At 36.2% G+C, this 27,891-nt stretch overlaps 1 protein-coding gene across 1 annotated transcript; it reads left to right on the forward strand.

The window, feature by feature from the left end:
* The first annotated feature begins 423 nt into the window (after positions 1 to 423).
* LOC104510774 (paraspeckle component 1-like) lies at positions 424 to 27,668 on the forward strand. The gene is made up of 5 exons (XM_010153133.1): positions 424 to 514; positions 1,651 to 1,759; positions 19,535 to 19,592; positions 23,753 to 23,922; positions 27,193 to 27,668. The coding sequence occupies exons 1-5, from the start codon at positions 435 to 437 to the stop codon at positions 27,376 to 27,378; spliced, it is 603 nt and encodes a 200-aa protein (XP_010151435.1). The 5' UTR covers positions 424 to 434; the 3' UTR covers positions 27,379 to 27,668.
* The last annotated feature ends 223 nt before the right edge of the window (positions 27,669 to 27,891 follow it).

Consider the following 27,891-nt stretch of genomic DNA (forward strand, 5'->3'; position numbering starts at 1 on the left):
GGTTTGCAGGAGGTAGTGGAGAGTATAAATAAGCCCACGTATATCGTACTGCTTTTCTTGCCTAGTGTGAATTTAGCAATACACAGCATCGTGAGAAGGTTGATGTCTTGCCGTAGATGTAAAACCGGGATGTGATATAAGGAGTTGAGAGTTTTTCTTCTTAGTTTGAGGGCTTAAGTTTTGTCTGTCCATAACCTGCTTTGGAGACTTTCCCAGTCCTGTACTTTTGTCTGCTTGTGAGCTATGGATCCAGTGTGGGGTTTTTTTATATTCAGGACGTAACTTTATGGGAAGAAACTAGTAACTATGTTGAAAATTCTTTAAAAATTGAATATTAGAATTGTAATTACCTGACAGTAATACCAATTTTTTGTTTGCCTCATTGCTGATTGGCAGCATTTATCCTTATTACATTTTTAATCCTGTTAGATCTCATGCGACGTCAAGAAGAATTGAGGCGTTTGGAAGAACTTCGAAATCAAGAACTTCAAAAACGCAAGCAGATACAATTGAGGTATTTTGTCTTCTGCTGTGCAAAGGTGTGGCATGCAGCTGCTGTAGGCCTGCATGAATTTAGATCCTCTCCCTGGTAGAGCTTGCTTTTGCTACCAAATAAAAATCTTTCTGTTGCTAAAAAGATGCTTTTCAAAAGCATAATATGTGATGTTTCTGTTTATGTTCTTGAACAGAAAAGTGATCACTTATGCTAATACAAAAGGGTGGTTTCAAGTATTTATTGAATTTTCATGTGTTTCAGCTCTTCTAGTTCTGCTGTCAATTTCTGAGCTTTCTAAATAGTGTAGAAATGTCTTAACATAAATTCTTTTGTTTCATATGATTAATTTTAACATTGTGACTGAAGCATCTTTGGAATCATAGAATCATAGAATGGTTTGGGTTGGAAGGGACCTTAAAGACCATCTAGTTCCAACCCCCTTGCCATGGTCAGGGACACCTTCCACTAGACCAGGTAGCTCAAAGCCTCATCTGGCCTGGCCTTGAAGACAGCCAGTAATAAATAAGAACCTGTTCCAAGATTTATGGGGAGATTTTCTGCATGTGGAATAGTAACACTGTGAATGTACAGTCTGACATGAGATTTTTGGCAGCATTTTCACTCAATATTCTGCTATGTTGTCAACAACTTTTTCTTTGAGATCAGATTCATACAAATGTTTTCTTTCATGCTTGTGCTAAAATTTAAGAAAACAGACATAGTATCATCATGTTGATTGAGTTTATACTTTTTATGTTAAATATCACAAGAAATGTGGATGAGAAAAAAGAACAAAACACAAACCCCTCGCAGAGTTAAAAATCTGCCTTTTGGCAGTATTGAAATGTTTTAACCCATAGCGATTTGTTAAAAACGGGAGTATTTTAAACTGCTTACCAATATGTAGCCACAAGAACAGGTATAGAATGCAATTACCTACGTTCCCGTTAAAAAAACCCAACCAACCAAACAAACAAAAAGACCAAAAGAACCCAGAACTTCAATAATATTCAAACCTATCAGGTGGAGTAGATGAGTGCCTTCCGTAAGTAAGGACCAGTTTTGTTTCTATGCTTGATCTTACTTCCTGAGACTGAGTACAGGCCTGAACAGGATGAGATTTAAGTTGACACAGCTTTTGAAAAATATTCTAGGCATGAAGAAGAACATCGACGTCGTGAAGAAGAGATGCTACGTCAGAGGGAACAGGAGGAATTACGACGACAGCAGGAGGGAGGGTTTAAGCCAAATTTCATGGACAATGTAAGTAAAACTCTAATACAAAAATCCAAATTGTAAAAGAATTTTTTTTAAATGGTAATGTTTTTATATAGTAGCTGTTGAGCTGCCTCCTTCTTGTTTACTCTTCTTCGTTCAGTGCTGTATCGTTCTCTTGAGTGGAGCTGTACCAATTTAGTAACGTAGTTATTCTCTTGTACAATGGCATCACTCTTCTTTTTCCTACAAGCCGGTGATGTAACACTGCAGTTAGGTGAAGGGATTAAGTTAATTTTGCCTTTTTTGTATTTGGGAAATAAATTTTTCTAATAAAATAATTTATCTGAAGTGGGAGGTCATGGGAATAAATTGTATTTCTGTAGGAAGGTGCTCTAGTTTGACCGAAGGTTTAGATTTTAAACCAGTTCAGGCTGTTAGGCTTGTTTGCATTGCTTGTTTTGCTTTATGCTTAACTTACTAAAACCATATACTCCAGAAACAAGAAGAGCAGTTCGAACTTCAAACGAAGCCTAAAATCACTCTCCTCTTTTACTGTACTGTAGAACTAGATGAGGAAAACAGCAAAATCTTTACTAAAGGAGGCCAAAAAATTATAAAGGTGGGAAAGAAAACGGTCCTCTGCTATAATTTCTACATTATTTTAGTGATTTAGGTGTGTTCTGCCTCTGAAGAATCATCCTGCAGGACTCGCAAAATGATGGTATCAGGGGAGTCAGCTTCTAAATTTTCATGATGATCTGTTGTGGTCAAGGGTATGACTTTTTTTTTTTCATAGCAACCAAAGCAGTTAAATTAATGCAACCTGTATGGTGAATGCTTTCGTTTCATGAGAGGAGGATGTCTTTTACTCTTACAGCTGTTCTTAGTGAGGAAGCAATGAATAAGTGAATTACGCAACGCTCTTTTACAATATAACTACTACTGCAGTCTGCAGGAGAGAATTTTGCTCCCCTTTACAGGTGCAACTTGATACATAGATAAAAAACAAAGTGCTGGTTTCTCAGCTAATTCCTGGTTGTGTTTTGTGGAAGAAATACCTATTTTACATTCTATATCATACATTTTCTGTAGGGTTGGAAAAAAAATGATGTTCTGAGACATCCTAAGAAAAGCTAGGAAATAAAAGATTTCCTGTTCTCAGCAGGTCATCTTTTTTCCTATCCTCTGCCCCATAGTGTTCTTAGTAAGGGTGGGGAGGAAGCATAATTGTTCCTTTGATGTTGCTAGCAGCTATCAGTTAATGTTGCTTATTGTGTTTTGAGAAACTTGCAGCAGAAAACAATTGATCATTTATTTCTATATGTTCTCACACTGCAAAAGAAAACTGCTTGCAGCATGTCCTTTCTTTGAGGTGATGAAGATGAAGAATTGAGAACTCATAATGTCCTTTAGCGTGTTCCCACAAGTTATTAAATGTACTTTGTGAAACAGCATATAACAGCTGTCGGATGTAGTTTAGAAACTGCACTTGCTGTGACTTCTGTAGTGCCAAATACTAAATTTTTTTTCACCTTAATATCCTCACATAGCACCTTTTGGGGTGGCCTGACTCTGTGACCCTACAAGCCACCTGTCAGAATCCTGCTATGGCTGATCCGAGACCTACGCTGCTTGCTGGGAGCCGGCCCACCAGCTTGAGGTGGCAGTAGCTCCCTCAGATTCCATTGCTGTTAGGAAATTGTGGCCTATACCCTGCAGCTTGGGATGCTGGGAAAACTAGATAATGTTGGCCACCACAACCTCTGCTGCTTTTCTTCTGATAACTGTCTTGAGATAATGTTACTTAGCCTCTGTGCTTGAAGTGCTTGCCACAGTTTGGCCATCCTCCTGCTTATCTGCGTCTCTGAATTCTGAGGTGTGTATGAACAGAAACTGTTCAGGTCTATGTGCTGGACGTGGCACAGCATAGTGTAAGAAGGGAAGAGGAATGGTTCAAATGGAAAGCACTTCAATCACTATGTGTAATTTTTGTGACTTTTTTTCTGGGGGAAAGGTGAAGGTGGAAGACTAGCTCTCCCACTGAGTTGCATTACTGTAATTGTGTGTTCGTCTGGAACTAATTAATGCACTGCAAGAATATATAGATGTAGCTGTGCAGTGACAACCCTACCAAAAGTGTTGTAAGTTCTGGAAAGGGATATATAGTACAGGTGTTGGTTTTGTGATATTATGCAGTTGAAGTGGCATATGCAATAATTCAAAAAAATGTTTTCCTTAGTTTTCAGACTACTCTTTAGTATTCTGGTCATGTGTTGACATATGTTTTACTTCTAATGCCCTTTGAGCTTGGAAAGAGGAAGAACGCAAACAAAATCGGAAGTGATGTATTTAGCAACTGTTTCTAATGAGAGCAGCTATGTAACTCTAAGCATGGCCTATCATTTTATAGGCTTTCATTATAACACGTCTTTAGATAACTGTACTTAAGTCGTATAGTGTGACTAGGAGTCTGAAAAAGCCTTTGTATTTTACAGCAGAGAATTGTGAACCGTTTCTGGAGATTGTGAAATGATACATCAAATCTTTTTTTCAATTTAGTAGAATTTATTTACAACTTTTTTTTTTTTATTCTTACTAATATTTGTTTGCTGTGAACAGACTCCATCTGGTAATTACTTCTAGTCTCAGATTACCATTGTACATACACTGAAAAAAGTTATTCTCTAAGAGTTTAAAAGTTGCCTTGTGGTTGAAAATTGCATTTTATAATACGGGTGGATAATTTTTACCTTATCAGGTCTTGATAAACTCTTTTGACATAATATTTATAACATTAAAGTCTTCTGGCAACCATGTATTTAGAAGGAAAATAATACTTGTTTCTAATCCTTGTTTTTGTTTCTTAAAAGCTTTGAAAAGTAAGCTTCCTTCACTTATATGCTATTCCTTTTTACTGTTCACTGTAAAAGAAGGACGTAAATGGTAAGTGCAATGACAACCAGAATCGGAATCTCTCATACAAGGCTGCTGTATTAGGCTTTCCTGTTTAAAGCTGCTTTCTGTGTCTTTTCCTAAACTTAGATTTTTTCAGTATGACTGCTTCTGAAAAACATCTTGTAATTGTGTTTAATGCAGTTACCAGTTACTCAGTTTAGTTACAGGTGGTAAGAGTTTCTGTGTGGGGGTTTCTGTTTCTGCAGCATTCTTGTTTATGGTGATGTTGTACCTTAAAAACTTTGACTGCATCGATTGTTATTCTAATGGACAGCCTAGTGATACATAAACAATTTATTAGTCTAGTTGTGTGATCTGTAGTAGATAAGTTACTGGTACACTTCCTTATAGGTTAGGGTTTTTCCCTTGCTTTCTGAAGGTCGGTTAGTTGAAATCTCTTACAGCTCAATATGTATGCATACTAATTCCATGATGGTTTAATCAGGAAACTTGTTTTCCTGTAATATTTTGCAAATTTTTATTTTGCATATGTATATCTTGCTAAAAGAGGAGCTTGTGGATGGTGATTGGAAGCAATATTTTATTTTTCAGCAGCACAAATATTTTAAAAAATACAGTACTTCTAAGTACTAGTAATAAATTAATAAGCTGTGCAATGGTTACTATCCTGTTGTGAATGACTTGTATAGATTCACATTGTTACATCTCTATCAGAGCCTTTTTACCATACCAAATAATTCTGGTTCCAGTAACTACTTTTTTTATATCACCAACTTAGAGTGAAAAGAGATTCATTTAGATTTAGTGTATTAAAATAGGTCTCATCTTTCTACAAAAGAGACCACAATATGAAGGAGTTGCAGTCTTAGTTTCATGGTGCACATATTTAATGGTGTAGTAACACTGCAAAATAGTATTAGGGGGGTATTGGACATAAAGAAACAATAGCTGTGATACTGGCATACAGTTTACAGCTTACTTACTCATGATTTAAAGAGGGAGTTTAGTTTTTTGTGTGTCCTTGTCCTCTTCCCTCTAAGGAAACTGACCCTTTTTCAAGTGTAACTTGCATATGTAAGGAAACATTTCTTGTGACTTCATCAGGTTCAACGTCTGAATACTTACTGTTGTTTCACTTAAGACTGCGTATTAAATACTTGCATTTCTTTAATATCCTAGTCTTTTCAAGAATTATTTCTAGGTGTTGTTTTGCTTTCCTTCAATTTTTCTTATGCAGAAGCTCTGCTGCTCAAGTATGCTGTGTAAGTACCAGCATATAGTAGCAGCCCCTAGAGCAGTGAAGGTTGCCTCAACAGCAGAGGTTGTAGTGGAGTTGGATCAAAAGCTGTAAGACAGATGAGGGCAAGGGACTAAAAAAAAAATCACATCCCAAACCAAAAAAAAGTTCACAGCTTCAGGAATGATAGGAACTTGATTGGGGGGGGAAAAAAAAACCAAAACCAACCCATTTTAGTCTTTGTTTAGTCTTCTGTGCAGCAGTTTGTAAACATAGCTTCCCATTTCTTTATTATTTTGAGTCCACTGAGGTATCTTAAACTTCAGTTCCACATCCTAAGCAGTAGACATTTTTGAAAGGAGGCTATCAGTTAGATTTCCTTGGACTTCTGTAATTCAGGAATAGTTTTTTGTACTTCTTGGCTCTTGGGTGAATACAACTGCATTTTTCCCCCCCCCAACCCCGTCTTCTGATACCACTGTACTCAAAAGCCCCAGTTATGTAAGAAGTTCGAAATTTCACTGAATAATTATTTCCTGCCTTGTTCAGACTAAACTAAGGCAGATTTCCAGTAATAAATAATTAAAATTTCCAAAAATCAAAATTAATTTTAAAATTAATTAAAATTTCCTTTTTAAATGGGATCCGTTTTCTACTACTAATAAATTCTGGTTATTTTATCTTGACAGCCAAGTGTACTTAATGAAGCTGATGGTGGTGAAGTTTTGTGAGGTTGTATGAATATTCTCTCTTTCTTAAGAAACTGCTATAAAGTGAAGCTGCTTTATAAAACCTCTTTTGTGGAGTTTGGTTGGGAGCGAGGAGTTACCTCCGTATTGCAGTTCATCGTGCATACTCATGAAAATAGTACGTAGTTCATATTTGACACCTTAAAAGCATTTTAAGGTAAAACTAGTTTGGAGAAAGGCAGATTATTAAATGTAGAACTGAAAAAAAAACCCCAAAAACCCAACCCCAACCTGATAAAACATTACCCCTTTCTTGGCAGTGGTTTTACTTCAATGAACAAGTTTCTTCCTCTGCATAAAGCAACCAACATAGGCTAGGCCTTTGAGCAAGGAGTGTAGAAATAGGCAGTTTGTGGTTTTGTGGGTGGTCTCAGTTTTGGCAGTAGCACTAATTTATTTTTGCAGGATTGCAGTGATATGTATCAGTGGACAGATGCTTAAACCCTGCATTTCTTCTGTTCCTCAAACAGTGGTTTAGATACTAAGTTTGGTGGTTTAGGCGAGAATAATAACCACACACAACCCTTAAAATATTCACATTGTATTACTTTCAGAAACTTAAGGAAATTATTTTCAGCCCTTAATTACACTGTCAGACAGCAAAATTAGGTTAACGGTCATATCTGCTTTTTGTATGAAAAGACACTGCATAAAAATCTGTACAGAACTTAAGCCATCTTTTTGTAGCACATTGTGTTTGTACAAATGAATGGAAGCTATTTGTGGAATACGATGCTTTTTGATTGTAAGTATCTATTTCAAGACCATTTTAGGATGCTTTACAATTTACTTTCTTAGGTTATGTTTTTATGTATATCAAGGAAAATACTAAAGTGTTTTTTACAGTAATGAAGCAAATAATCATTGCAGTGTAACATTCCATGTATAACTTTGTATTTCAGGGTATATGAACTATGATTATTTAGGGTAACGTGATACATTTTCCTTGTGTTAAGTTATGCTATAGATATTTAGAAGATAAAGTCTTTGTTGCTGTCATCTTCTAATGTTTGGGCAAAATGTTTTAGAACATACTTACTTCCTGTGAACTTGCAAACCAGTGGCCATTCATAAGTAACTTTTGTTCTTTAATGTGCTGTCAGAGGGCATAAATGCTCAGTACAACTTTAGGTGTTGCAGTATTGCTCGTAAGCATTCCCAGGATTGTTCTCTTGTACAATAATCGATGAGGAATATTGTCTGTGGTTTTTAGATTCTGGTTTTGTTTATAACTTAATTTTCTTTCAGTAAGACTAATGGATCAAGAAATGAACACTTTTCTAAAGTTACTTCCTCTGCAATGGCAAAATGACATCAGTCTTTACTAGTCTTAGTGTTTCATGAGGCCTCAGATTTGACAGATGCCATTTTGTTCAGTTTTTAATGGCAATATTTCAAATGCATCTGACGAGCTTGTTCATAGACTATTCCATTTGTTTACTCAGCTTCTCCAGTTTAATGGATTTTGCAAATAAAAATAAAAAAATACATTACAGAAGAGATGTAATAAGTCTATATTCCATATTTCTAATATAATTTCTGAAAAATGTTACTGATCACAAGTTAAAATCTGCTTGCCCAACTTAAGTTCCTCAAATACAGGGTTCTTCAATTTTCCGTCTTCTGATCAGTAAGACTGAGGCTTCTATAAATAATTTGGAAAAAACCTTTGTTAATGTAATTGTTTTATAAATGCCCTACATATTTTGAAGAAGCTAAAATTAATGTTTGCCTTAATAATTTTCATTTTTTCTTCCTCAGCTACTGGAGTTAAGTTTGACTTGGTGTTTGTACGTATTTACCCAGACTAAGAAGAAATTAACTTTTTGGTTTCAGTTGTCTACTTCGTACCTGTCTAAATTCTGAATTCTTACTTGGTGGCATTGCGACTTGCAGCCAAAATACATTCCTGTTTAAAGAAAGTGTAAACCACCCAAGAAGCAAGAGTTTAGTCTGTAGAAATAGTAATTTTGACATGAGAAAACGTGTTAAAGGATCTGTTGTTTAGTGTGAGGAAAACTTATGTATAGATCTGGTTTCTCTCTCCAGAGTCAGTGCCTTCTGAGTGTTTTTTTCTCTGTGAGCAGTAAGCCTCTGGCCTTCTGCTTTGCCTCTAGTGCTTTGCTTCAGTACCACTCATAGAGTGGAATTTTAATAGTGGTGATGCAGTAAAATGATAAATAGTAATTAACTGGTCTTAGTGAGGTTGCCTGTCCTTTGATCCCAGGCTACATGCTGGTTTTTTCACAAAGATATTTAGGGTTATAATGAATATTTCACAAGCCTCCTTTCTATAGTGTAGGTAGGTTTCTCTCATTTCCAGAGCTCATGCTTGTTTTGGATTATTAAATTTGATATTCTTCATGGAAGATATAAGTCTGATATTTCTGTCTTTTGTCATGTTTTCCTCAATTTAATTTTTGATAGATTAGGCGTTACTGCTAGATGAATTAGCATTTTTAATAAGTCCTTTTTTTTTTTTTGAAAAAAGATGAGTTTCTGTAGAGCTGTTTTGTAACTGCTCAGGTGGGAAGTTCAGTATCTTGCTTAATAGAAACTAATGTTTAAAGACTCAAATTTATTTAAGGTTTACCATTTAAATATGTTTTTCCAAAACATTATTCTTTCCTACAGTGGCTAATTGGTCACTAATTTGGGCTTAGCATTGTGTGAGATGAAAGTGTTATTAATTTTCTTTTGTATATGACTTTACTTTTACAAGTGTTGCTGAATGCAGTTTTGTTGGCATACTTGTGGCAGGTTAGCTGGTGTCTTCTGTAAATGTATTAATACAAAAGAGCTGAGAAAGACAATATAATGTCAAAATGAGGTTCTTCAGACTTTCTCTTCTGTATATTGTGCTGGATTTTATAATACTTGTAAATTTTTGTTTTCTCTTGGAGTTCTTGTGTTTGTTCCCCCCTTTCTTTCCTGTATTATTAAACATTTTTTTATCTGTAGAGGAACTTGCATGCTCTTTAGGTAAGAACTAGCTATTTTTATTTGTCCTTATTCATTGTGATTCCCATTTTGTCCCTAACGTGATTCTGACCTTTGAGTCTATAGTGCATAAATTAGTTTTTGTTAGATATTTTTTTGTGAAAGCAGACACTGTAGTTTAAGAGTTAGTGTGTGTGGACTTGGGACAGGGGATTTAACTAGAAAACAATTCTTTAAAAAATCCATGTGGATTTATTCAGATAACCAGTTTCTTCAACTTTTAATTAAAATACTAGAATTGCCTGTTACAAGGTATATTGTTTTCCTGTCAGAACTCTGTTTCTTCAAATGATGTGTCTGTCTTCATTCAAGTCTACCTCATCCTGCTCCTGTTTCACTGTAAATGAGCTCCAGGTTGTAAAGAAGTGAGAGCTGGAAAACTGGAAAGGTGGAAAACTGGAGCCTGGTTTCATGCCAGGAAGTTTTATTGAAGCATTTCTGTTCATGTTCTGTATGTCTAAGTGCTGTATGTGTGGACAGGCCAGAAGTTGGGGAAGCCTTAAACACTGAATTATTCTGATTGTAAGCAACATTGGTAACGCATAAAAGACTGCATGTGTGTGTTAGAAGTTTCTCTTACAGGACCTCTTTGTACCAATGAAAACTCTTGGATCTGGTTTATAACTTTGGCTTTCAGCTTTCTTTTGGCAGATATTTGCATATGTAATCACTTGGTAACGCAGGTCAGTTGTGGGATAGCAAGTACAATTGGACGTTGTTTTGGTTACAGTTTAGCGTATATAATATCTGATTGGTGAGGGAAAAAATTCACAGACAGTCTGGAAAAGACTAATTAGTGTACTGTGGCTATAATTAGTACCGCTTTTAAAGCGTTTTAAGTTGATTTGTAATGCTATATTCAACATGCCAGTTAAGTAGTTAGATTCTTATATTAACATTTCATGATAACGGATATTTTTGGCTGGTTAATTTTTCTTCTAAGCAAACATTGTTGACTTTCATTGATGTCATCTCATCCTTGATCTTGCGGTTGTTTTGAATCATTCCAGTGTTCACTTTTTTGAATATTTGCCTAGATTTGTTTAATGTGCAAGGGAATAGGAACATTTGGGAAACTTGAAACGCAATGTTGTTTTCTAACACTCAGTTTTTGGTTAAATATTTTGATGGTACAGTTAGCCCAGTCTTTGGTTAGCACTTAAAACAGCCCTTCAACTCCACACCCACCAGGGTGAATTGTGGAGTGCAGCTTAAATACTTTGCAACTTATTCCGTGACAGTAAGGTATCTTCCACGGATGTCTGTTTTGATACTTTAATTCTAAGCTGTAACATAAAATTCTCTAATACACCTCTGAAGATGTGACTACATTATGAATGTCATATGATTGTTATGTGTATCGACTGTGACCTTGGAGATACCGTGGATACTGCTTTCAGAAAGTAGTTTTGCAGGTAAGTAAACAGTTAAGTGCCTTAAATTCATTGCAAATGAAAAAATGTTTGCATTGTGTTCAGCTGATGTACTGTATTTAATTTGTCTATAATTTCATCACTGTCATTCAAAAAATGAAGCAAATAGAAAGGGGGAAAGTGTTTTTATATGTTGGTTCCATGGACCTAAAGTGGCTCTTAACTGCAGTGGAACCAAATTGATTGACAGGATATTGTAATGAGGAAGTTGCAGTTGAGAGTTAATATCTATATATCCTTTTTTAAAGGATTTCCAGAGCTGTTAAAGTGGTTACCTTTTCTAAGCACCTTTTGTCTTGTGAAAAATTACTTCTGAATTTTACCTTAAAATTTTTGAGAAGTAGAATTTTACCTTCCTTGTGAATGGTAGTTGGTAGATGGAGGGGAAACTTTGACAGAATACATCTGTTCCTATTTGCTCTCAAATGGTCAACAGTGATGGCTTTTGGAAAAAAGAAAGATCCGTTGTTGCAGTTACATCCTCAGAGGGTGGTTCATCTCTGTAGCCGTGGACAGTTAAGGGACATGGCAGGATTTTCTTTTACCTCATTAGATGACACAAAGATAATTGAATAGAGGCATGGAATTAAAGTATTTGGATTCTACTCCTAGCTGTTCTTTAGAGGTAGTTTGTTTGGGGCCAGATTTTGCTATCTGTATACATTAAATTTTTGGCTGGTGAATAACATTTTCCACAGATGGTGAGAAATAGAGGAATTATATTTAACTCACCTTTTTTGTCGGTAGATGTTGTGTATCCAATATTTTACTGTATTGTAACAAATGGAAGTAGGAGAGGTGGGAAGAAAAACTGGAAATAATGATCCATTAACACAGTGATTTAAATGCAGTATTAAAATTCAGAGAAGCAGCAAATAACTACAAGAGAAAATAATGAAGCAGGAAAGACCTAACTCTCAACACAGAGCAAAGTTCTGTAATCAACAGAGTAGGTTCTACTCAGCAAGTTCAGTGTCTGAGGTCACTAGACAGACGCTCTATAGGCATGTAGACAACTGCCATGGCAGTGGTTGCTGGTGTTTAATACGGAAGATGGGTGAATACCTCTGCATCCAAATCAGTGACTGAATTCTCTGTTGTGAGAATGATAGTGTGTTGATGAATGTCCTTACAAAAAGAAGAGGAAAAAGCAGTTTATACTGCTACCTTTTCTGACTCAGACAATGCATTCTTTAGTTCACTTTTTCTGATATGAAAACCGTAATGATTATGCATGTTCTTTTCACATAATTTTGAATTATTTGTCTTTTCTTGTTCATTTGCCTTATTCCTGTAGTTCAGAGCGGTGGTTATTTTCTGCTTCTCATGACATAGGAGTGTGAAAATGTCTCCATTTTATAACAGTTGCAAGTATTTTGGGCTGTTTCTAATCTATCTTACTTTCTATCCCAAACTTAAATCTTGGAAAAAATCCATTTTGGACAGTATTTTTAACAGTTTGCTGAGAGTGACTCTCAGCTGCAGATAGTTTTCCCTCTATGGTGTTAGCTGTTTTCGGTTGACTTTTTCTTGGAAAAAATTTCAATCAGCTCTCAACTTTCCTTCTTGCATCAGAATTTTTCTACAAGAATTTTACTTTTCTCTTTGCTAATTTTTGAAATAGTAGCTGAAAAATATTTCCAGACTGGAACAAGCCCAGTGTGCCATGTGAAGGTGGAATAGCAGGAGTGTTTGGGAGTCCTTTGTGTTGTGAAAAAGAAATCTACTTTCCTATTTCTATGGTGATATTTTGGTCCACATTTTTATACAAAGAAAATACTTTTTATGATCCAGTTTTACTTTTTGATATATATATACTCATGTTCCATGGGATGTCACAGTTAGCTTTCTTAGAGTGGAATTAACTAGAAAATTTTGGATTAAAAACATTAAATTAGAGAAAGGGATGTGTAAGTAAAATCTGGTAGATAAGACAATGGTACTTTCCATTACAAAGGAAAGAACATGTGGACTGCTGCCTCTTACAGTGGTTGTATTTGGAAAGTGCTAAATGCACTTGTTTCTTGTCCGAGATGCAAGAACATCAAGTACATTAATGTACTCAGCTGTCCTTTGACTTAGATATTGAGGAAGATGTATTGAAGAATCTTACAAGTCATGTTGAAACTCGTCTTAAGAATAAATATTACTTGCAGCAATATCTTTTAAGGTAATAGTAATGTAACAATTGTTCATTCTTTAATGTTTTCAGTACGTGTAATCAGATTGCATCAATCAGGCCTTGCAGCTGCTATAGATGACAGGCTTTGAGTGCTAATGTGTACAGTGAGTTTTACGTTACAGTGTTTAGTAAAAATGTGTTGAAATTTCCTGGGATCTTTCATCTTGAAGCTCGCACATTGGAGGGGCCTCCAGGTGGTCTGTGGGCTTACCTCGTTTAGATTAGCCTAGTGACTGTCACTTCTGTGTAGAATACTGTTTTCTTTCAGCAGATTATTAAATGTAGCTGGTTAGTGAGATGTCCTCTGAATGTCTTTATGAGTAATATTAGTGCAATTAAACTGCTTTCTTTTCAAAAACTGTCAGTGTAGACCTGACTTAAACATCACATGAGGATTGATATGTTGAAAGAAAGTCAACTTCTCTTCGACTGGGTTTTGCCTCCAGCTGTAGGAGGGTGATTTAAAGCAAAGCATACTGGGAGGATCATGGTTATTTAACACTGTACTCTTCCCCAAAAAACCCCAACAACTTGCACATTTTGGAAAGTAGAAGCTAAGTTTTACCTAGACAAAGGAGAATCTTAAACTGTCTTCCATCTTGTAAAGATCAGAAAAGGCTGGTATTAAAGGTGAATGTAAGAGAATATGTAATTTTCGTTTTGAAAACAATTTCTTCTAAATCTGTAACATAGCAATGTTGAGTGTGTGTTCTGTCTTTCACACATAAAACTACAATCCGTCTCTGTCTTTTCCAGTGTTAATGTGTATTAGATGATGCACTGAGATGCCTTTCAATACTTAGTTAATAAAGTTTTATAGTGGAGTACTACTGTACCCAATTCTTTGTTAATTCAGTGTGAATTACACTGGTACATGTTAAAATATTGTAAGACTGACATTTTTAATATACTGTGGTAGCTGCCTTGCACATTAATATAAAGTTACTGGGTTTTATTACAATATCTCATTTTAAAAAACTGTTCAAGGTAAAATATTTTTGTTCTTAAAGAACAGCTTAGGAGTAGTAAACATTTTTGTCTTGTTTTAACTGCATTGGTGTTTTTCTGTGGGGTTTGGATGCTGAGGACTACCCTCAGCAACTGAGTGCTGTCCAAAAGATGTAGGAGGGAAATGAAGGCAGGCCCCACAGAGGTTGAAGACCTTTCTTGTTTGTTCCCAAAACAAAAAGCGGAGAACAAAGATCCTGGTGCATGGATGTTTTTCTCAAATACATTCCTATACTTTTGCTGTTAACTAGTTTTTTAAAAGAAGTTCATCTGTTTCAATAACACTGATACTTCCTTTTCAATATTATTGAAATATTGAAGAAATGCACTGGACTAATAATAAATCTTTTTTTCCATAAGGAAAATATTTTTTTTTGTCAACAGCTATAATTATTATTGTTACTTCCCATTAGGAATGATTTGCAACTTTTCCTGGGGCATGTACATCTGTATGTGTTTCATACAACGTGTATTCCTGTTCCCACTGATGTGATAGGCTTTTTAATGTAGAGGGTTTTTTAGTGGTGTGACTTGATGAGTCATCTCTATCAGTTCTATTAATGACTTGAGTCACCAAGGAGGAAATTGGCTTTAACTGTCTGCTCTAGCCTTGTAAGACCAAGTCCTGTTGACAGCTATTAAACCTAATGAAAATTATTTTCATTAGACTTCCTATTTAAAAATAAGGCTGTGTAGTTTCCCGAAACCCACTACGTGTTTTATAGCTACGTTTACTTTAGTTGGCACCGAAATTTAACCTGTTTGCTTGTGTAATTTTGTGCGAGGTAAGAGAGCTTACATTTTTTTCCAAAATCTGGTGTGGGTGCTATCATTCTTGAGCAGTTTAGGCTGGAAGAGATCATGGAGTATGATGCCCAGCACACAGGAGTAGTTAACTCTGGATTTAAGTTGCAGTGTTGAGGAACACACAGAATTCATGCATTTTGAAAGAAGAGAGGCATTTTCATTTAAAAACAGGCAAGACTCAACAGCACTGTGAATTACATTTTGCTCTGCCCACACAACTTAGGAAAAGTGATAATGAAGTTACTGATTTTAATGTGCAAGTGTAAGTTTATGGCGCAAGTGTTCCTTCTTTTTATCACAATTTTGATGCTGTGTCTTTGTGTTATTTTGGTCACCATTCATTAGCTGAAAGGTGAGTGAACAGTCCTGTGTTAATTTGGAAATGCATCTCCTGGCACAAACACTTGAAACAAACTGTATGATCTGTTGTCTTAATATTTCTGTTGATATCTTGCTTTTGCTTTTCTAAAATATTCCATGCCATATTTATTCCATACCATATTTTTTGACAGTTTTGTTACCTTGAGTATTGCATGCTTTGGGGACAAGCTTTTTAATTTTCTTTTGGCTGCTGCAATTGCAAATCCTGTTTCCAGGGAAGAAAATAGTATTGTTTTGTGAGTTAAAAGAACAGTTCTATAATTGCTTGTATATTTATTTTCAGTGTGAGAAGGGAATTGCATCTGATAACATTCTCCTGTTTCAATTCTTAGGTGTCTTCTTACAACAGTTAGTATTATGGTTTTATAGGGTAGATTTAAAAATATACTAATACATATGAAAAAAGGCAAAAGAAACATCTTGGCAGCTCTCTCTATACTTAGACTAGTGGTATCACTGGTGACTGAGGTGTGAGAACATTGTGTATGATATACCTTGAATTCTCAAGAAGTCTTGTTTCTAGGGTGTGTCAGAAGGGTGTTACACTATATTAAATGTACATTATATATGTAATATGAAAATTGGGTGTATTCAATACTTTTGCATAGATCTACTTTTTACAGTTGACCTTGTTGGAATTATGAGGAAATCCTCCTTTTCATGCTTGTATCTAAAGTAATTAGCACGTGTAATGCTAGAGTTGCCATCACAGCAGTTTTTCTAAAAGCAGATTGCTCAGATGAACCAGACCTTCTTGGGGTTTGTTTGCATTACTGAGTTCTGAAGTATTTCACAAAAATCCTGCGACAGAAGTAATTTTGAGTTGTGTGAAGACTTAGCCTGTTGCAATAAGATGTTATTCTTTGCTTGCTTCTCTTTGTCTTACTGCATTCTTTTCCCCCTGTAATTGCCTGTCATCCATTTTTCTTGTTCTCTTCCACTTTAAGTTGTTTTCCCAGGTACCGGGAGATTTCAGAGGTTCTTAACCGCCTCCCTATCTATTTCTCTAGTAAAGTTTAGCCCTGTTGGCGCTGTTCAGTGTTAACTCCCTGCTATGGGGAGGAGGTATGGGTGGCTTCAGGGAAGGGGCTGAAGCAGGCTGCTACTCAACAGAAGAAACAGGCAGTCGCATAGTGAGGAAAAGAAGCTCTGAGAAGATAATGCTGTCATTGTTGTGTTCTGCAGCGGGTTTGACTACCCAAGGACGAAGCTCTCGGATGGGCTGGAATATCAACCAGCACTGGTTTGGCTACTCTGTTGTAACCGCCTGGTGGTATTCCTCTTTCTCTGTAGTATTTTGGGCAAAAGCAGTGCAGTAATTGAATAACTTTTGTTCATGCTTGCATAGTAAATAGCTGGCTAGGATGTTATGTGTGTGGGATAGGACTGAATTTTTGTCATCTGGACTCCTGCAAATTCAGGCTATGGCAAATTATCTAGGTACGTGTTTTTATAGTTCATATGCCAAGCATTTAATTACATTAATAATATGTGCTGTCAGTTAAATCTGAAATATAGTATTTCCTCTGATGGGATTTATCTTAAATTTGCTAATTCCCTGTTAACCTTATAAAAGAATTTCCTCATGCTGAAGATTCAAAAGAATGTAAGTTGTGAACATGCAACAGTAAGAATAATAATAGTTCTTGTAGGCATGTTGGTAGACTAATGGGCAGCAGAGGTTCATAAACACATTTATGGATCTTGAGCCTATAGCTGAAAAGTTTTTTATATAGTAATTATTCCAACACCAAAGTTAAAACTACAAAATGGCAAATAATTGCTTCATGGTTTTTGTTACAAAGTTTACCCTAGACTAAAAAAAAAAAATAGATACAGGTTCTAGCCCTCTTTTTGTTATACTTATGGTTAACTGGTAGTATTTCAAGCTGAGAAAGCCTGTGGTTTATTGCTAGGAGGAAATGTAGTGTGCCTTTTAAAAATATATTACAGCTTGCCACTGCCTCTGTCCTTTGAGAGGGAAGAGTTAAGAACTAGTACAGCTTTGTAGCTCCGTACTTAACAACAAGCATAGCTGGTGGTGTACTTGGCCGTGCCTTATGTGGCACATTTGACACTAAAAAAAAACAAACAAAAACAACCACCCCACAACAGCCAAACACCAACAAACCCAAAACCATTCACAGAAAAAACAACCAACTTGCAGTTGAGCGCAAGATTCATCAAGTTATGTGCAGTAATTCAAAATCTGGTACTTTCCCTTGTAGCTAAAGAGTATCTGGCAGCCTTTTGTGGCATGTCCTGTTATCACATCTGCACGCATGCGTGCACACAGTTTGAAGCAAATGGGTAACCGTGATGTTTTTCTGCCACGCTGGGCCAGGGGTGGTACACCACTTTTCCTTTTGCTGCTTCATGTCAGGGCTGAGGTGTAAAAGCAGACGAATATCAACAAGGCTGTATGCTGATTTTGTGACTCACTGGTATCAATTTGTGGGTATTACTGATCCTAATAGGGCTGCTCATTTTACTTAAGATGTCAGTTGACCTTACTGTGAAGGGTGTGACAAAGTAGTTGCATGTTCTGTTAATGAAGGTTTAAGGTGGATTCGAGGGTCAGAGGAAGAGGTCCTTCTTAAGTGGCCTTTCATAGTTGGACCTTAAAACTGCCTATGTCTTTCAGTTGCGAGGCCTTACTTTTCCTCTCCACCCTAAGCCATAATCTTTAGAAAATAACGTATAATCTTGTGTTAAGTTAATTTTCTAGGTTAATATGAATTACTAGAAAAATGTTACTGACCTGGGAGCCTTTTGTCATGTATCTTAAGACAGTTTCCCACGTCAGGATGTTTTTACAAAACTATTGTCTGTCCCGTCAAATATTGCTGTCTGCTGCTTTAAGTGTGTGAAGATAGAAGGAACTTTGGAGAAGATAGTTTGACATCCGAAACAGGATTGAATGAAAAGGAGTTTTGTGAAACTGTAAAAATACAACGAATGTATTCTGATTTGGTGAATATTTCAGTTTAAAGGTTGCTTTTAGCAAGACTGATTAAGTTGACTAAAATACGGGATTGTTTTCAAAGTACATCTGAAGTTACACTCAAATCATAAGTGGAATAATTTTCAGAATCAGGTAAATTTGGTTGCATATGCTTATTCTCAGCTCATGTGTGCTCAGGAGTGGAATATACATTAACATTCTTGCAGAAAATTCATGAGAAAAAAAAATTTTGATCTAAGTTTCATTAGTTTTCATTTTGAACTGTGGATGTGTTTTTATTTCATCCTTTTGATGTAAACAGTAATACTAAAATCCCTTGGAATTATCTTACAGGTGTACTTTTATTTGCTCCCTTAAGTGGTGATTTTTGACGCTCTGGGTACAGTCTTTTGAGTATTGTTTCACAGCAGGCCGTGGTTCATGATCAGTAAGGTCAGAACTCTTGCTGTTAGATGACTGAGCATCGATTGAATCTGGATCAATTTGGCATGTTATTTGTTTAGTATAAATGCATGTTACATAGTTTATGTTAAAAGTACCTTTTCTGCTGGTCTCAAAAGGATGGTCAGTATCTGAACTGACAAAGCAATAGCATGATGTAATTTGTCAAAAAATGTACCACCACCAAGTTAAGTCAAAACTATTTGAACAAAGATGAACTGGCAGATTGAGTTTATATACCATAATATAACCCATCAGACCTTGGTCTCCAGTCAGTGCAGGCATTTTTGAGTTGTGAAGCCAGATTGACTGTATTATTGAACCACGGCCTTTAGGCAATACTGTAATTAGACCTCTTTATTTACAGTTAAAATATAAATATACTGGTTGTTAATGAAAAAAACGGCGTGAAGATAAATTTGCAGTTGATCACGTAACTATTTGGGAACTTTGCTGCACCTGATAAATTAAACTTGTGATATTTAACCTTTTGCGTTATGCAAAAATGTACAGCTTTGCTACACTGAACTTTTTCAATTTGATTTTATAAAAATGGGAATATAGTTAACTTTATTGCTTGTACATTTTTGTAATCAATGGAAACTTTGGAAACTGAAAAATTTTTACTTTCATGAAGTAAATGGGAATGTTTTAAGTTCTGAGAATGATAGGTTGATCATGAAAACTATGTTTACTTTCAGAGAGAACAGGAAATGAGAATGGGTGATATGGGTCCTCGTGGAGCAATAAACATGGGAGGTAGGGATCTGAAGGAAAAAGGCTTCTGTAATGTAAAATTTCTTTTTCTTTGGGACTGTACATGTTACTCAAGCACTATTAATTAGTGATGGCTACTGGTAAAAAGGAGTAAGCAGTATGAGGAAATAAAAATCTCACATATTTTTGCTTCCAAACAGCTGGGGTTTTTCCCAGTGTGTATCTTCAGCGTTTTGACTACCTGTGAGAGAGAAATACGTGCAAATTAAGAGAAACAAAAAGGCAGGGAAAGTAGATGCTCTAGAAATCATCTGATACTAAAGAGGAATTTTCCGTTCAGAAAGAAATTGGCGTTCTTTTGGAGGGACTGCCTGTTGAGTAAAGTTGGGATTGTAATTGCCTGTAGTGAAATGATGTAGAGCTTAAAATTGGTAAATTCTTGTTAATGTACTTGACAAAAGATTAATGAATAATGTGGTTGGTGTTCTACTGATGTGCTGCAAGTCTCTTTGCAAATATTATCTGTTCACTTTTATGACTTAAAATACTGTCACTGCTACAGACTATTACTGTGAAGTTTGGAAAAGTACATTCTTAATAATTAGTGCTTGCTCTGTATATGCAGACTGAAAACAGTTGCAATCCTACTTAACCGGAATACCTGCTTTTAAACAAGGCTGCAACTTAGTACTCTTAAAAAAACCCCCAAACTTAAACTCTATTAACTGTCAATGTATCTTTCCCAGAAGCTTCCTGATGTTCACTTAAAATAAATCAAGAGACGTTAATACTATTTCTGCATATTTAAAGTTTGAAAGTACATACAAAACTTAAACATTGTTGCTTGACCTTTAGTGTAATGTGAATTTTAAACTAATGAATCTGCTTGGTCAAGGCTTTAAACATTTTTTGGTATTTCCTTGCACTTGTTTGAGACACGTTTATAGCTGCAAAATAGAAGTAGACTTTTTCTTTCAGCAAAGATAAAGAGCTTTAAAAAATAATTCTAATGGAAGACATTATGAAGTTATTCACAAATAATAAGCTGAAGCATAAATTGTGACTAAGTTCTTTTTCTTTTATTATTGTACTCTTGCATGTTATTGCAGTCTACTTGAAAATTTCATTGGATTAGGAGCCTTTGTAAATATTGTTACTATGGAAACTAATACCAGTTGTCCAGATCCACAAGATAGACTTTTTACACCCAGATTTTAAATGTGTTTTTATACAGCGATCAGTTCACAACCCTTTTCTTGTCAGGTTTTAGTGCTGTTCATCACAGTCTTGCTTTGTAAGCTTTGTGCTGTGACTTCTGATTTTAAACTTGATACAGCTGCTTTTAGAGATGAAGGTTTAGTTCCAAAAGTTATAACTAACAGTGAACTACTATTTTAAAAAGGGGGAAATGTCCATGGCGAGTAGGTAGAGATAACGTTTGTTTCCACAGTATCTGCATTTTAGGTTAGCTCACTGCAGAGATGATTTTTTCCTCCAGCCCACTAACAACTCCACCACTACAAAAAAATCCCAACAAAACCTGAAGTAGACCTTTTAAATACTAGACCTTTAATTGTGGATCTTAACATCCTGTCTCAACATTTCTGCTGGAATTGTAACTTTATTTTTAACTAGCCTTTACCCATGCTATTTGTGACTTCATGTTGTGGGACAGTGGGGAGCTGGAGTATCTTCAGTAATGGAAATCCCCGCATGATAAATGTTACTAGACAGCAAGCTGCCTACGTGATGGATTTAGTTTTAGGTTGCCTGTGTAGGACCACTCATTTTTACGTTGTTTTCTATGGCAAACAAGTTCTGAGCAAATCTGTATGCCTCGCCATAGTACTCAACTGGAACTGTAACACTAGGTGCAGCTGGTGGGCTCTTCAGTATGGGGAAAAAACATGGCTTGTTGGTTTTGTTGTTTTGTTTTTTAAATACCTCTGCATTGATGAGGATTATTTATTGGCTTTTTGCCAGCTGTGCCAGACCATGGTATGTGCAGTTCTTGGACACAGTATACTTCAGCCCTCCACATTGCAGAAAGCGTGTTTTTAGTTTCTGTTTATTGTGCAATGAACACTGACTGCTTTCTGTCTGTTGCTGAACCTGGTCCAGTGAATTAACTGCTAACATCAGTGTCCCACCAAAAACAGTGGGCAATCAAGTGGTTAGCTCTCAGGGTCTGCTTTGGAGCTGGGAGGACCTCTGAGGTATAACTCGGTGCCATAGCAGCCTCTTGCTGAAACAGTGCAGGGCCCCACTGTCTCCTTGCAGTACGCTCCCCAGTTGTCCTGTCCGAGCTGACTCTGCCCGAAACCGGCTTCATAATATAGAGGTGTCATAGAATATGTCACTATATGTCATCCTGGAAGCAATCTGGGTGCATTTATGTGATGCAGAGGGTCAGAATTGCGGTTTAAGCATAAGTGAATGCTACCCCAGTGTGCCTGGCTGGCCAGGTGTAATTGGCATAGCTGGTAGGCTCAGCAGTAACAGATCACTGGGCAGTGACTGCTTTGGGTTAATGGCACTACTACTACAGTAGTAGTACTGCAGTAAGCACTGCCGTGATAGTCCTGCAGAGTACTTCTAGCTTCTGAAAATAAAGGTTTGCCCTTATATTGGCAGTCTAGATTTCTCTGTTTCCTTCCACATTTAGTCAGTGAATTTTAGTCACATTTTGAAAGCACATGGAACTGTAATTCTGTTGAATTGTAGCACAGTCTTTGACCTGCTACATAAACTGATAATGCTATTGGGTAGGTAAGAAGCATACAACTTGCACATACCATTGTTTTGGCTCAGTGTCAGGGAGAGGTCATGGGAATTTCTTGTTACTAAGCTCAGATGAGATCTGCCTTTCAAAATTACCAAATTCTTCTCTGTCCCTTGTAATAAACTTTTGTAGTGCTTTACACATGCTATTGTGCTGCATGGGTTGTTTTTGCTAAGCAGCTTGCAGTTGGCATAACGTGTGACTGAGCCCAGGTCTGCAGTTTTAGCAGCCATATCTTAGATGCAACGGTTTCACTGGCTGCTGTGATCTCTGTACTCAGGGCAGGTAATAAAGTTTGCGTACCTGGATACTCGCAGTACTGTGTGCTAAATGGCTTGCTTACAACGATGTACATTTATGTATTCATTACTAAAGAAGTTACAGTTGTGATAGAAGTGAGAGGGTGATTTTTGAAATAACAAATTTATTAGCAACATGTCACGTTGCTTGTTGCTCTTGTATGTTGTCATGACTTAAAACATAGGCTAGGTTCCAAAGACATGTCGTCTTCCATTACCACGTTTTTGTTGCACAGTTTTGGCTGAAAAGGGTGGATTGTCACTGGGGGCTGGGAGCACTTCACCACCAGTCTGAAAGGTGCTATTTCTTAATAGCAGAAGTACATGATATATATAATATTACACTTTTTTCTTTCTTATAACAACATGAGGAAATACTTTGAAGGCAGTTTTACCTACCTGTTGACTGTGTTAGTGGGTGCTGGCAGAGTGATGTTTCCTAGCTCAATATTATAGCTATATGATCTCCTCAAAAGATGTCTTTAAGCTTTTCTTCTGCCTCTTACTGGGAATCAGAATTTTGGAGGAGACTGTTCCTGTCACTTCCAGTTCTAAGAAAAATTCCCTTAGTTCGGGTACTTTTTACTATAACAAACTACACTTATATGCAAGATTTGTTGATGCTGTATTACACGCAATTTATTGTAGAGAGTACCCTCTTTGGTGTTGATTTTAGATGTTACTGTGTATACAGTTAATGCTGGTGGAATAGTTCTTGTAAATATATATTTAATGCTATGATCCCTAAAGAGTCAGGTTGCCTTATAGCTGCCATTTACTGCAAAATCATTCCAGATTCTTGTGAATTTGTGCTGTGTATACTGCTTATATGTGCTATATGAACACTTCAGTTCCTGCATAGAAACCGTGCAGGTATATTTAGCTGTAAAGTTCAGGATTTTCAAATACACGAGGCAGATTATGTGATGCAAAATAATAGGGATTAATGAAAATTGTTTTAAAAGCAGTTGATTGAGATAAATGTACAGTCTCAAAGAACATTTTCTTTTATTTCAAGTATTGGAAGTCTCGTACATTTGGCTTTTTACATATTGTAAATTGTTTGTTTATTCTTGTAAAATTCAGATAGGACAGCTCTAAGTATAGATTGTTTTGCATAGATGCGTTTAGCCCAGCACCTGCTGGTAACCAAGGCCCTCCTCCAATGATGGGTATGAATATGAACAACAGAGGAACTTTACCTGGCCCTGCAATGGGTCCTGGTCCTTCCATGGGACCAGAAGGAGCTGCAAATATGGGAACACCAATGATGCCAGATAATGGAACAGTGGTAACGTATCACAAATTTAATTACTTTGATTAGCTGTCCTGTCTCATGGCCCATTTTTGTTACCAAAGATATTTTCACACTAAGAACTTGTTACATGTTTTGAATCTGGTAAAAATAATTGATAAAACTTGTTCATGCAAATAATTTACAACTGAGAAGGGAAATACCTGATATTATTATGAAAATCCTACTTCCTTAGGAATGGAGTGAGTTCTTTGATCAGTTAGCAGACTTTAGATTGAGATGGGAATATAGAGCACTTGTGGCAAAACTTTGAGCTGTCATGAAAAACTCAAAGAAGGAAGTCACTTCTGTGAAACAAGGAAGGAACAACATAGCTGAGTAATCTGTAAATTAAATCTGTTTCCTCTAAAATCGGCATTTTCTGGTTTTATTTTTTCTGAAACTAAATTCTGTGTATTACCATGTTGGGTTTTTTGATGAACAGATGAATGTTGGAAGCTGTGTAGTGTGAAGATATCTTTGTGTAAACGATTTAACTGTTTTAAAACAACTTTCGTGTTTGTATTTTCTTTCTAACAGTGGTGAAAGCATGAGATTATGGCAGTAATTATGTCACTTAGAAAATAAGTATGCCAGCAGCCCTTAGGGGTAGTTTTCATATCAACACAGGGAAAACAACGTTGCCCAGGTGCCAACGGTGATAGGGAATGGCTTGTAGACATCTGGATTTTTTTTATCAAGAGCAGATATGCCATTGGGATGCAGTTAATGCACTGGCCACTTTTGCTCTGTTTTTATAGCCAGTCACTTTTCCTAGCTGTAATGTCTTACGCAGAGAAACAACTATATAATTTTTAATCTCATCTTTTAATTGTTTTTTTTTAGTATTGTTCTGTAAATAGATATTTGGGACGTTCTAGTGGTGATGTGATACAAAGGAGTATAAACAGTGACTCCATTACAGATTATTGGAACACAGAAGCATTTTGTAGCTGTATTTTTGTATATATGCCTTCTCAACAGTATCCACCTGCGACTGAGCGATCTGTATAATGAAGTTTGGACAAAATCTTTTCCTTAAAGGAAAACAAGATTTTGATTGGGCACAAAATATGTGATGAGTCTGGCCTTTACCATTTAAAGGAGAGGATCTTCACATCATAGGAGCCAGCTCATTTTATCAGTTGTTCCATTTCTCACAAAGCATAGGGGTACTTTTCACAAAATATTGTTCTCAGAGATGCTTTTGCTGAAGACCAGTGTGTTGCTGATCATCTCTGGAACATTCTCTTGTGATTATTTGTGCACTGAAAAAGACATATAAAGAAAATGTTGTAAATGATGGTATCTATCTCAAACTGTTGTTTTTCTACGAAAAGTCATTCCAGGTATGGAAACATAGGAATATATTGACATTTTAAAATGCATGTTTAAAGAATTAATTTTTTTTAACTTCCATTTTCTTCTGCATGCTACTGAAGGACAAATAAGATGCTTTTATTTTTTCCATTTTGGACTTTCAAGGTTTTTAATTTGGGGGACAGGCCTCTACAGAAAAGCATAGCCTTATTGTGTTTTTGCTGCTGTTGGAAAGACATTTTAAAGGCCCTTTGAGGGCTGTCTACTAAAACACTGTAGGAGTTAATTTCAGTTTCCACTGAGAAATGGAGAATATGCTTTATAGTCCAGCAGTGCAGTTTTAATTTTTTAATTGGATTTTTGGCTGAAGTATTTTAGGGGAAAGTTAGAGGGCTCCCCCCCCACGCCCTGCTTAATTGTAGGTAGTTAATTACTGCAGTTTTCTCGTTAGCTGGAGAAGAGGGGTCCTTGATGGAAAGAGGACTTTTTGTCCAGAAGTCAAATGGTTAAAAATACCAGGGGTATGCGATAAGCTATTTGTTGAAATTATTATCCATTGCTAACGAGCTGGCATGAACTGAAGGTAATTTTCAAACAATTTTTAACCAGTGCTGCAGATTTTAAGGTACTTTTGGCAGTAGTAGATCTTCATGCAACTGTTGAAATAACTTTTTTATTATTCAGTGTCAAATTTTGAACAGTGCGCATATATACAACCATGATTTAAGTTGCATAAGTTTCTATCTATATGGATAAGATACTGTTTTAAAATAATATGTATATGAATTGGCAGACTTTAGAACTGCTGAGCTCTGCTGCTGTTACTGGAGCCAGACTCCCAGAAGAGTTGTGCTCTGATTCAGCCATATAAAGTGCTAGTCTTGATTGTTCTTGTTTAACTCTGAATACCTGGGCAGTTAATGTAGATCTCTGTACAGAAGGAATTGCTTCTGAAAGCACAGCTGTCCTCAGTGGGTGAATTATGGGTTATTTCAAGATCTGTTTGTACCATATAGCTAACCTATGCTTTTACTAGTTTTATTTGAGTTAGTGTTTTAAATTTTATTGTGTGGGGTTCTATTTTTAAACACTCTAATAAATACGAAACTTGTAAGTGCTCAAATGCATGTTTTCTGGTTTAGCTCTTAATCGCGATAGCCAAATAAGTCTGTGTAAGCACACATACCTTTATTAATAGTAAGCACAGAACTAAGGAAATGTGCAATATTAACTGCATTTTCACCTTATATTGATATTTAACGTTAAGCTTTACATATATATAATTTTTTTAAAACAAAGTCCAGTTATGCATTTTCTCACTGGTTGTGTCAGTGTGTTGGGACCAGACTTCAAGTCTACGTAAAGGTCCCTGAAGTGCCATACATTAGGCTGACTCCAGGTAGTATGGCTGAAATACACTTTATCCACAGATATGTAAGTTTTCAGGTTATATTGCTGTTAAAAAATAAACCTGCAGTCTCTAGAAATACAGAAGTTGGGGGATATTTGTTTGTTTGGGGTTTTTTGTTTTGGTTTGGTTTTTTTGCCAGATTGACAATGTTTCTCTGTCTAATTCATTGAAGAGAGAAGCATTGCAGTTGATAATGAAAGGCAAAATAGGGCTCAGGTATAAAATGACTGTTTGCTGTCTCTTCTGTTACCTAGAAAATATGTATTGCTTCAGATGTGCTTCAAAGGGTGAAGTTACATTCAGCACCAGGGGTGGTCTTAATACTTAAGTTTTTAATTTACTTGACAAAGTTGGAGCATAACGTTAGCACTCTTTAATTTCCAGCTCTTTTTCCATAATAACTAATTGAATTGCTCCTTTCTTCCCTCTATGTGTGATCCTGATTCTGCTGGACTATCTGCTGAACTTCATGACATCACCACTTGTGGTTTTTGTTGTAACTCACATTTGGCATGTTCCAAATGGACTTGCATTAGCATAATGAGAGATTCCCTCAAGGAGGTCCATCACAGATGGGTTCACCTCTGGTTAGTAGAACGGGCTCTGAAACTCCTCAGCCGCCAATGAGTGGTGTAGGTGCCGTGAGTGGTGGACCCGGTGGCTTTGGTAGAGGAAACCCGGGGGGCAACTTTGAAGGACCTAACAAGCGCCGCAGATACTAAAACTTACTTCATTCCTTACTGTTTAGAAATTCCAGTAAAAATATACAGTGATATGCCTTTATAATTTTAGCTGTTATCTGAAAACGGTTTTACTGTAATTGTAGTCTTTAAAACAGTTTCTTTTGTAAAACTTTTTTTGTATTCAGTCATAGGCTTTGTAGCATAGAGCAGAAATGATGCAGATCATTATGTAAGGCAATGTGTTTGTGACTAGCAAAATACAATGTGTGACTATGCTGTAAAACGTGCAGTTATCTGATTACAATAAAATACGAAAATGACTTGAAAGGTTTTGGGAATGTTATTACTAATACCGGGTGAGAATAATTTTATGTTTAATTAAAAGTGACATAATTTTCATTCTTATGTAGGTTGTACTATGTGTCAAGGAACTTCCATTCTTAATAGTTAATCTGTTTAGCTAAACTGCATGTTGCAGTACATACTATGAATGATTGATATCACAACTGCTTTTCTTTGTTCCGACTTGAAGAACATCAGATTTTATACAAA

The sequence above is a fragment of the Eurypyga helias genome, unplaced genomic scaffold, assembly GCF_000690775.1.
Source record: "Eurypyga helias isolate BGI_N326 unplaced genomic scaffold, ASM69077v1 scaffold14916, whole genome shotgun sequence".
Classification (NCBI taxonomy): Eukaryota; Metazoa; Chordata; class Aves; order Eurypygiformes; family Eurypygidae; genus Eurypyga; species Eurypyga helias.

Excerpts from the sequence above, each read along its gene's own strand:
- LOC104510774 (XM_010153133.1), top strand. The coding sequence starts at position 435 with ATGCGACGTCAAGAAGAATTGAGGCGTTTGGAAGAACTTCGAAATCAA. Across the intron at positions 515-1,650 it reads CGCAAGCAGATACAATTGAG|GCATGAAGAAGAACATCGAC; the intron begins GTATTTTGTCTT and ends AAAATATTCTAG. Across the intron at positions 1,760-19,534 it reads AGCCAAATTTCATGGACAAT|AGAGAACAGGAAATGAGAAT; the intron begins GTAAGTAAAACT and ends GTTTACTTTCAG.